At 38.8% G+C, this 10957-nt stretch overlaps 1 protein-coding gene across 1 annotated transcript in view; it reads left to right on the top strand.

The window, feature by feature from the left end:
* Positions 1–10957, top strand: part of DCAF1 (DDB1 and CUL4 associated factor 1) — a 76539-nt gene that overhangs the window by 57254 nt on the left and 8328 nt on the right. The window contains exons 17-20 of the mRNA XM_023512989.1: positions 461–554; positions 1074–1178; positions 1397–1470; positions 1988–2089. Coding sequence (XP_023368757.1) covers positions 461–554; positions 1074–1178; positions 1397–1470; positions 1988–2089 — 375 coding nt within the window. The remainder of the gene's footprint in view (positions 1–460; positions 555–1073; positions 1179–1396; positions 1471–1987; positions 2090–10957) is intronic.

The raw sequence follows: 10957 nt of genomic DNA, 5'->3' as shown, positions 1-10957 counted from the left end.
TTTTTTTTTTTCAGTTTTTGGCTGGGGCTGGGTTTGAACCTGCCACCTCTGGTATATGGGACTGGCTCCCTACTCCTTTGAGCCACAGGCACTGCCCTAATGATTAGATTCTTGCCTCCCAGTTCTTCAAGTATTGAATTAGCCTTTATCTTCAGAAAGATTTTACTTTTGTTTTATAGAAATTAGTTGCTAGACATAAGAGGAAAATGAGATACTACTATTGGGAATAAGAGAGCTCATGGAGAGCTCATGTACATGAGGACACCATAGGATATTTTCAGGGACATCATTTAATAATATGTATTCTATTAAATACATACATATTTTTTAACCTTAATCTCATTGACCTTTAAGGTTTTAGTACCTAACAGGAAGAAGACAAAGTGATATTTTAAAATTTCTCTTATGAGGTTTTGTAAGTAGTTTTGTTTGAAATAGTTTTCCTTGACTACTATCCTAGTGGGACCTTCGAACTTTCCATCTTTTGCATACTGTTCCTGCTCTGGATCAGTGTCGTGTGGTATTCAATCATACGGGGACAGTGATGTATGGAGGTAGTGTACCTTATCCTTTTCTTCATTATTGTCTTCCCTCTTGCTTTGTCCTTCCACTTAATTTAATACTTACCTTTTGGAAATTATCTCTCACTTGTGAATTGGAAAATATTTGAAAGTTGTAACATAAAAGATAAACTGATATTACAAATGGTGACAAAAGAGAAGGTGAATGAAAGGCAACTGACTTTGAAGGTAACAGGTAAATTTTAAAACGAAATTTCACGAATAATTTTTCATATGTATTGTTATGAGCTTAAAACCCTTCATATGTGTTGTCTTGTGATACAGTCCTTTGTCTTTAACACTTCTTGGGAGGTAAATGAGAGGTTGACCATATTGTTTGCTATAAGAAGTGAAATATGCAAGGAGAATACTTTGAGAGGAACTAACTAGATGCAGGGTAGATTTATATCCAAGGAAACTAACCAAAGTCTTGATTGACCATGAGTCATTTTCTGTACTTGTGAATAGGGGATATTTCTGATTTTTAATAGTGTCCTCCTCACCCCCAATTAGCTATGTTACAGGCAGATGATGAAGATGACTTGATGGAAGAGAGGATGAAAAGCCCTTTTGGATCATCCTTCCGAACATTTAATGCAACCGACTACAAACCTATAGGTAAGCAGGAAGGGGCATACATTGATCATTTTGCCATATTTTGGTGTTCCTTATTTAAGATCCTCCATTTTCTGGGACGACTGTAATTTTTTTATTGAAAAGCAGAGAAGTTTATAGAAATATTTATGAACAATAATCTTGAATTCGTTTAGAGGAAAAACAGGTTTTAAGGCCATGACAATAGTCCAATCCTAAGTCTTGTCACATTCTGTTTCCAGCGACCATTGATGTGAAACGGAATATTTTTGATCTCTGTACAGACACCAAAGACTGTTATCTTGCTGTCATTGAGGTAAAAGGGTGCTTGCTTGCAGAGGCCCTGTTGCTTTGTTCTGATCTTGATTTTCAAGTTATACTACAGACATTTTGTCTAATATGAGATTCATTTAAAGTCGATAAATTGCTGGTGGTAGGTTATTAAGAACTGTATTTAATGGGGTTTAGAGATCTATACCTGAAGAGAAATAATAAGAAGATCCCAATATAAGATAGTTTAGAGAGTCCTTTCTCCTTTTATTCTGGACTCATGCTTGTCATCCCTTTCTCAGAGAAGTCGAATCTCTCACTAGAGCAAGACTGGTGTGTTATAAGGATGGTAGTCTCCCTGTGTCCCTTACTGCCCAAGACTTTCCATTCTGTTTTTCATTCCATCTCTATGTTTAAGGCATAATATTTTCAGAGCTAGAGAATTTTGGATATCAGAGTTTGATAATTACAGGGTCAAGGTCATGGGTATCAGTCAGTGCTGAGGTGTGGATGTGTTCTTCTGAAAACTAACTGCTCCTTGTGGATTGGGTGTTCTATTCCAGAATCAAGGAAGCATGGATGCCCTGAACATGGACACAGTATGCAGGCTATATGAAGTGGGCAGGCAGCGTCTAGCTGAGGATGAAGATGAAGAGGAAGATCAGGTTAGTGGTCTTTGAGATTTCTTTCTGCTAAGCAATGCTTCATCTTCTCCATTTTCCCAAAGAGTGTTTTAAAGATTTAATCATGTTGCTACCTGTTGCCATATTTAGAAGGCTTATGTGACCTTGATCACTGAAACTCATAAGACATTTTATTTTATTTTATTTTATTTTATTTTTTATTTTGAGACAGAGCCTCAAGCTATCCCCCTGGGTAGAGTGCTGTGGCATCATAGCTCACAGCAACCTCCAACTCCTGGGCTCAAGCGAGTCTTCTGCCTCAGCCTCCCAAGTAGCTGCGACCATAGGCACCCGCCACAATGCCCCGCTATTTTTTGGTTGCAGCCTTCATTGTTGTTTTGGTGGGCCCGGGCTGGATTTGAGCCCACCACCTTAGGTGTATGTGGCTGGCACCTTAGCTGCTTGAGCCACAGGCGCCGAGCTTATTTTATTTTTTTATTTTTATTTTTTTGAAACAGAGTCTCACTGTGTCACCCTCAGTAGAGTGCCTTGGTGTCATAGCTTACCGAAACCTCAAACTCTTGGGCTCAAGCAATTCTCTTACCTCAGTCTCCCAAGTAGCTGGGACTACAGGAGTCTGCCACAACATGCCCAGCTATTTTTTTTTTGGTGCAGTTGTGTCATTGTTATTTAGCTGTCCTACACTAGGTTCAAACCCGCTAGTCTGGGTGTATGTGGCTGGCACTGTAACCACTGTGCTATGGATGGGCGCCGAGCCAAGAAGACATTTTATTATAAAACTTTAATCAACACTTGATGATCCTGTCAATTACATTTGTAGATTAATTTAAAATTTGGCAATCTCTGATTTTGCTTTAGAGATTTCCTTGCTTTGTCCTTAGTTACCAATGCCCTGTTCCGGCCTTAGGGTAAGCCAGGGAACCCCATACTTCCAATGTCAGTACAAAACAGAATACTCACTCTCCTGAGATGGGTTGGAGAAATGGCTTAACCTTTATAAAGTTCTGGTTTTGTTTCTTCAGTTTGGTGGCATAATATATTTTCAGAGTAATAGAGTGGAACTAACAGATAAAGAGAAGATTTTGAAGCTTCTGAGAATTTAAACATACATAAAATGTGGGTAGAAAATTTCATGTCCTACAGTCTTAGCTTTTCCTTTTCATAGGAAATTCTAGTTTGTGATTGTGTTATGCTATATTCTTACCTATGTGGTATATTGGTATTGGTTCTGAAAAATTTTTCAAACTTCTGAGTTTTGGTAGATCTTTTCCTGTCTTTTGGCGTCTGTTGGGGTCTCACAACATTCTCATTACAAAGAATACACTCTGCAGGGAATAGTCTTTTGTCTAATTATAATGTTGAAAATGAATGTTGTGGCCAGTGCCTGTTTGTAGTCCCAGCTACTTGGGAGGCTGAGGCAAGAAAATCGCTTAAGCCTAACAGTTTGAGGTTGCTATGAGCTGTGATGCCACGACACTCTACTGAGGGGGACATAGTGAGACTCTGTCTCAAAACAAACAAAAAAAATAATGGTTTTGACTTGTTGCAGATATATCTTTTTTCCAGATGTTGGATTCATTTTAGTTTTTTCTCTCACTGTGGTTATTGTTTAGTCTTGGTGCTTTGTCTCTTTTTTAAGAGACAAGGGTATTCTAGGTGGGGATAAGGGTGTATTGTGGAAGTGCACTTCCCTCAGTTTGCATTGCCACAGCACTCTTGCCCTCATCCTTCCCCTACCTTTGATAAATCATGCTTAGTGGTTAGGGCTATTGAAATAGCTTTCTTAGGATTTCTCCCAGAGTTTGTACTTAAAGGAACTTAAGGTAAAAATTTTAAAAAAATGGTAGTTTTGAAGTATAGTAGAACATCCATAGTTGACCATCTTTCTACAATGACCACCTTCTTAAGTTGACCTAATTTTCATAGACCAGATAAGCACTACATATATGTATCACTATAGCAGGCCTAGTTCCTTATTTTAACCACCTTTGTATGTTGACCAGTTTGTTACAGTTCCTTGGGTGGTCAAAGTATTCTACTGTATTTTTTGGATGTGAGTTTAATACTATGGGCAAAGGGCCAACGTTTTTCTCTAATAGGACTTAGTATGACTAAGCAATGTTTTGTTATTCCAGTTTGAAATTGAAATGTATGTTTCACTGTTGGGCTTTACAGGTTATGAAAGGATATATAGTTTGTTCTTTAAATGAAATCCTGTTTTAAATACTGTATCATCTGTATATCAGAGATGATAATGGTACATCTAATTGAAAAAGCTAAAACAGAGACTCAACTATAAGTCTCGTGTATGTGCTTTCTTGGTCTCCACTGTTTCTTGTAGTGTCTTCCAAATGGCTAAGCTTGCATTCGAGTTCAGAGATGATTCATAATCCACAGATAAGAATTTCTGGGCAGATTGCAGAAGGGAGACTCTAGTGTGTGTGAGCACCTGGTGATCACTGTGGGATCAGAGCAGAGGCTTGCTTAGGATCTGGCTGCTGCTTGACCCAGGGGCCCTTTCCTTGTGGGATGTCCTCTTACGAAGGGCACTTTCCCAGCTCTAGCTTCCCTCTTTCCTCACACACAGATGAGGGTAGTCATAATCTTCATTGTATTCCATAGAAATAATTTTATAAGATACTTTACTAGAAATGATACCCTCAGTTCTATAGTTTCTTAAATACCATATTTATTATAAAGGACAAATAGGCTTCTGAGTTTGAAACCACTTCACCAAATTCTGCCAAGGATTTCCTAATGTAGAAGGGCTTTCCTTTAATGCCTTCCAGATGTAGAGGCCTTGGTTTCATGGGTGAGAGGAGTCAGCATTGTTTAAAGCTCATGCAGTACTTGAGATCTTTGATGTATCTGCAAGGTGGATTTTAGTGTTTTGTGGGGGGCTATGCTATTTAACTTGTACATGTTGCTAGTTTTTCTAGGTAGCAGAGCTTTCAAGTGGTATTAGATCCTCCAGACTTCATGTAGTTGCCTTAAATGGGTTTAATAGTGTCTCTGTTCTTAATAAAAGAATAAAGTGAGAAACTCACTTTAGTCTGTTACTTTAGAAATCTCACTCCCTTAATGCATACTTTTTCACTTTAGGTGATACGAAACAAGATGTGGTTTATTCTTGAGTGGATATAGAAAGTGTGGTTGTGAAACCATTTGTTCATACATTATAATGGTATAGGAGACTATAGATAGTCTTGTCTTTCGTGGATTTATTTATCATTATCAGGTATCAGTTCTGTTTTAAGCGCCTTTGATGTTACCTATTGAGCTGCAAATCCAAACCAACACCCAAGTTATTTTAAGTTACTTATCAACACCATTATCCCTGCCCTTGTATGTCCTTGCAGTTTATAAGACCCGTCTGGGGACCGTTATCTGTGTCCATGTGATGCCTGGTGTCTGTCTTTGGGGGTGTGGTTCAAGCTTAAGGGGACGAGAGAATTTACCTGGACATCTTGAGCTGGGAGAGTGTCTGCTGGATTGGCTTCATTCTTTTTGCAGACATGAGTTGGTGAGAGGCAAAGTCACTGGGTATAGGTTAATGGCTTTGTAAGCCAAAGGGCACTATAAGGGAACAATTTTAAGTGTTCCCCTCCTCTTACCCTACCCTCTCAAGGAGGGAGACTTGGATCAGGGAAAAGACTGACTAATTCTCCTTCTGTGGTTCTTAACTTTCCTTTTGAAGGTTAATGGAGAAAGATACTAGAAAAGGGTTAGTGGTTATGACTTCTGACTCTGGTACAGGAAGGAAAAACTAGAAGCTGCTTTGATGTGGACCACCAAAATTGAGAGGGGCAGATGCAAGAAGGCCCTAGAAGTGGCTCTGGAGCCCAGTCCATAGAAGAGCCTGAAAGCTTTCTAGCTCTCAGAGGACTAGGTGTCTGGGTAGATTGCTTCCAGGTTACTCAGAGTCTAGAGTACACATTTCACTATAATCATCTGGTGAGTACAAATTCACCATAATCATCTGATGAATTTCATTTTTGAAGGACATCTTTTAGAGAGCTGCTTATTCTTTCTACTACCAAGCTTAAGACCAGTAACATGTACAAGTTGAATAGTGTAGCAGTCCAGAAAACAAAGGCTTTTGGCATTTTGATTTTTCATTTAGAGATGTTACGTGGGATAATACCATATCTATTTAAGTAAGTCTTCTTTGTAATCTTAATTCTTTTGATCCACATTCTTATCTTACACTGGTGTTTTGCTGCATTTACTATCTCCATAAGATTTTTCCACACTGCCTCTTCCTGTGCCAGCTGAATTTTTTTTTAAACTCACTTTCCTTAGCATGTTTCACCTGATTTTTAAACTTTTCATTTTCATATGAGTCATTTGCTATTCAAAGTTTTGTCCAGTCTAGATATCTGTTCTCAGGTCTTCTCAGATGTTCTAGGTATGACTTAAATGGCTCAGAGATGGAGGCACTTGTAACTAATACCTTTGAATTTGCCTTTTCACCTTAGCAAAATAAACTTAGAAGCTTGAACAGTCAGCTGCCATCTGATAATATGGTCTGGCATAATATAATTGCTTATATAAAATGGCTATTTATTTAAAGAATGTTATTGAGATATAATTTTCATACCATAAAAATAGTTGTCTTTTGCCCTTATATTTAAATAAACTTGGAAATTAACAAGAAGGGATGAACTGTACCACTATATTGATAAATGAAAACATATCTAGTGTATTAGATAGCCATATATAATTGGTTCCTGAAGCTGATAGTCTGCCTGCCTTCAGGCATTTGATGAAAACAGAGATAAGCCAGTTGCCTATCAAAGCTCCTGTTATCCATTGAAAGTTTGGTATCTGTGTTTTTAAAAATCAATTCATATTTAATCCTGGCTTTTAGGAAAGTTGTAAAACCAAAGGTGGTAATCAGTCATTATTCCCAGATTTCGAAAAGCCAGTACATTTCAGCTAATTATCATTAACCTTAAATTTATGAAGAAAACTCAAGAGAATAATGCTCTCTTTTTTTCCCACTCCATTTTGGAATCTGGGACAAACTGTGTGCTATGCTTTGTGTATCCTCCACTGCCTAGAAACAGATGGTAAGAGTCTTTATTGATTACACACCTACCTGGTCAGAGCTCATTGTGATGATTCCTGAAAGGCTCTCCTCTCCCCAAATTAAAATGTATTTGATTTAGATTCTGCCAGTGCAGGGAGAATAACAAGCATTTATGACCCTGAAATGAACTTACGCCTTTTAAAAAAAAATACATATTTTCCTTTTTCTTTACTTTTTACCTTCTGCATATTTTGGCAAACCTGTACTATTAAGGATAGTTACATTAGGAACAATTGTTGAAAAAAATTGTAAGCATTTAAACTTAGCAAACCTTTTTTATTTTTTTGAGACAGAGTCTCACTTGGTCACCCTTGGTAGAGTGCCATGGCATCTTAGCTCATAGCAACCTCAAACTCTTGGATTTGTGTGATCCTCTTGCCTCAACTTCCCAAGTAGCTGGGATTATAGGCACCCGCCGCAATGCCCGGCTATTTTTTTGTTGCAGTTGTCATTGTTGTTTAGCTGGCCTGGGCCCTGTTTGAACCTGGCAGCCTTGGTGCATGTGGCTGGTGCTGTAACCACTGTGCTATGGGTTCTGAACCAACGCCCGGCTATTTTTTAGAGATGGGTTCTTGCTCTGGCTCAGGCTGGTCTCAAACCTGTGAGCCCAGGCAATCCACCAGCCTTGGCCTCCTGAGTGTGGGGATTACAGGCATGAGCCACCGTGCTTGGCCTTAAATTTAGCAAATTATGACGTATTAAAAGTGTCAAGATGGTAGAGTCAGGTTTGAATTACCTTTTTTAAAGCTACCCTAGCATTTGGATTAACTGCTTTTAAAGTATGACCAGAAATTTATTTTCCTAAGGGATTGGTTATTTTTATGAAGGAAATACAGGCTAAAAAACTATTGTACTGTATTCAAGACGAATTTTGAATAGTCTAGAAACAAATACTGTACTAATAAAACCCAAATTCTTTTTAAGTTCTAAAGAATAGGACATTTTGAAGTAGCAGAGAAGAATAGGACATTTTGAAGTAGTAGTTATGACTGGACCTGTTAGGTTCTATGATTGTGACTCTGTAGACAGGGTGTGTCATTACAGAAAAGTAGAACTTTACAATTTTAAGGTACTTCAGTTGTCATCTTGTGCAGTGGTTTTTAATTAGTGGTGCACATCATAATTCCTGGGGAACCTTTCCAAAATCCACCTTTACGAGCTTAATTCAGAAAGATTGGTTTTATCATTTAGGACCTTGAATGGGATTTAGACGTGAGTATTTTGGAATTTTCTAAGGTAATTCTGATGTTCACATCTCAGTAATTGATTTAATTAAACTACCTCATTTAACAAGAAATTGAGATTCAGAGAAGTCGTCATTTGATAGATGTTCAGTAAATGGTTGCTTCTGCTGTAATTTTGTAATGTGGGCAGCATTATGGAGCTCTAGGAGGTTTTGATCCAGGAAGAGATAAGACCATAGAGAGCTGGAGAGACTGTGGAGGCTAGCAGGAGGAGGTATAGTGCAGTGGGAGTCGATAGGAGAGAGCAGTGGAGACCCATCTGTGTGAGAGAAAAAAATTTAAGTGTGAAGCCATCAAAGTAGAAGTGAAAGACATGTTTGAGATTTAGACCTATTGTTTCAGAAAAGTGTAGAAAAGATGCTAGTTTTAGGGGCAGTTTGAGTTTAGTTTTAGACATATAGGATTTCAGTTTCATTGGTACCGATGAAGAGAGCTGTCTGATAAGAGTTTGGGGTTTATGAATGAGGATGTATGAAAGCAGAAATAGAAGTTTAGAGGAACCCCTCTACCTAGAGGAGAAGATCCAGAAGAGACCAAGTAAGGATCAGAGCCCAGTTTGGAGGCCAGGATTGGATAGTGTCAGCCACTGCTGTGAACAGCCCTGTGGTTAGCCATTCAAGCCTTCCTATTCCTTTCGGAGGATTTTAGTAATTGTAATTAGAACAATACATTAACACTTGTCGAACACTTTGTATATGCTGGGTACTTTCTGAAGAGCTTAAATACACACATACACATAAATTTTTTTAAAACTTAAACTATAACAGCAACCATATGAGGGTAAGTAAATTGCCCCAAAGTCAATCATCATGCTAATAGAATTTAGAGAGTAGGCAGTCTAGCTCCAGAGCACACACCATTAATTGCAGCACTGTGGAGCAGTTTGGGCAGGAGCCAGACTGCCAAGTGTTAGTAGAATAAAGGCAGAATGAGCAAGCAAGAAGCAAGAGGAAGCTGGATACCTGGAGGTCAGCAATAGGGTTGAGGCCACCCTTTCCAAAAAGTGTATAGGGTGGAGGAATTTGAAGCCTGTGTAGGCTGAGAAGTTGTTAGATGTGGGGATGCTGAACCTCTTGGCATGGAAGATGAGGTAGTGGAGAAAAAATGAGTATAGATGGGATGACGTTGAGATATGGTCATGGCATCTGCAGTGACAGGGGCTCAGGGTGAGGTGAGGTCCAGAGCAGGAATGAGAGGTTCCTCCTCAGACCAGAGTTAAAGGTGGGTTTCCATGTGGAGAGGGGATCAGGAGCACTGTTGGCAACTCATGCTAGTTGACCTGTTATCTCTGTAGGAGGGGGTGGACTGGTTATCCGCAGGGTTTTGGGGAGAAGGGTCTGCTTAGACCTGCTTGGGGTGACCATGAAATTGATTTAGGTGGAATTGTGAAGACTTTTGTAATTCTTTCTGTATGGAAGTATTTTGGTAGTTTAATTTTAAATGGCCTGGCCCTGAGTTCTTATAATTCTGTTTCCAGGCCCTGAAAGAGAATTGAAAAGAACAATGTTCCCGATCCAAAATGTAATCAAAATGTTGCTGGAGTGATGTCAGGATTCTAGCAAGATTTGCTTTTTTCTTTAAATAATGCTTAGTTTTTACTTTTTTTGGGGCCACTTATTATTGGAAACTTTATTCTTTAGAAATGAAAGAGAGGAGCTTATGCTGCCAGCTAGCTACTTGACCAGCAGAGAATGCTTCTAAAATTGCTTCCTGGGATGGCACCAATAGCTCAGTGGGTAGGTTGCTGGCCACATAAATGGAGACAGGCGGGTTCGAGCCTGGCCTGGGCCTGCTAATCAACAATGACAATTGCATCAAAAAAATAGCTGTGCATTGTGGCGGGCACCTGTAGTCCCAGTTAACTTAGGAGGCTGAGGCAAGAGAATTGCTTGAGCCCAAGAGTTTGAGGTTGCTGTGAGCTCAATCAAGGGCCACATAGTGAGACTCTGTCTCAGAAAAAAAAAAAAACATTGCTTCCTAGAATCTCCTTTGGTTTCAACTACAGAATTCGACCACAGCATTTTGGATAGGTCTTTGAGTCACTGCTTCACAATTCTAGTTTAGGATTTAAAAGTTAGAAAATGGGTTTATAGCCATATCAATGTGCGACAAAATACATGTTAAACCAGCATTGGTCATTACTTACAAAGTATAGGCAATGAAGTGAGGTGTTCCACTTGAAATTCAAGTAGATCTTTTTGCTCATTTCCCCTCCACTGTCATGGTCACATGTGGTGTCCTCATGGCCTTCTGGGATGAATTAATCTACAATTATTTCTTCTGCTACAAAATAAATAAAGGTTGGGTTTGTAGGTTGCCAGAAAAATTTGGAATGGTATCTTTGTAATTAATTCAAAGCTTAGACCCTGCTTGACTTACTTTCCAGGATTGCTCTTGATTTGAAAACTTTTTGCTTAGTTCTTCTGGATCAGCTAAGCTTTTATGCTTTTAGAAATGAAAGAGAACTGTCTTTCTGAATTTGCTCACTAGCCCATGCTTATTTGAACAGTTTAACCTTTTACATACCTACTCAAGTATGGATCTTTTTTTTTT

The sequence above is a fragment of the Otolemur garnettii genome, unplaced genomic scaffold (genome assembly GCF_000181295.1).
Source record: "Otolemur garnettii isolate 467f Iridium unplaced genomic scaffold, OtoGar3 scaffold00032, whole genome shotgun sequence".
In the NCBI taxonomy this organism is placed as follows: Eukaryota; Metazoa; Chordata; class Mammalia; order Primates; family Galagidae; genus Otolemur; species Otolemur garnettii.
This window is presented reverse-complemented; position numbering and strand designations above follow the sequence as displayed.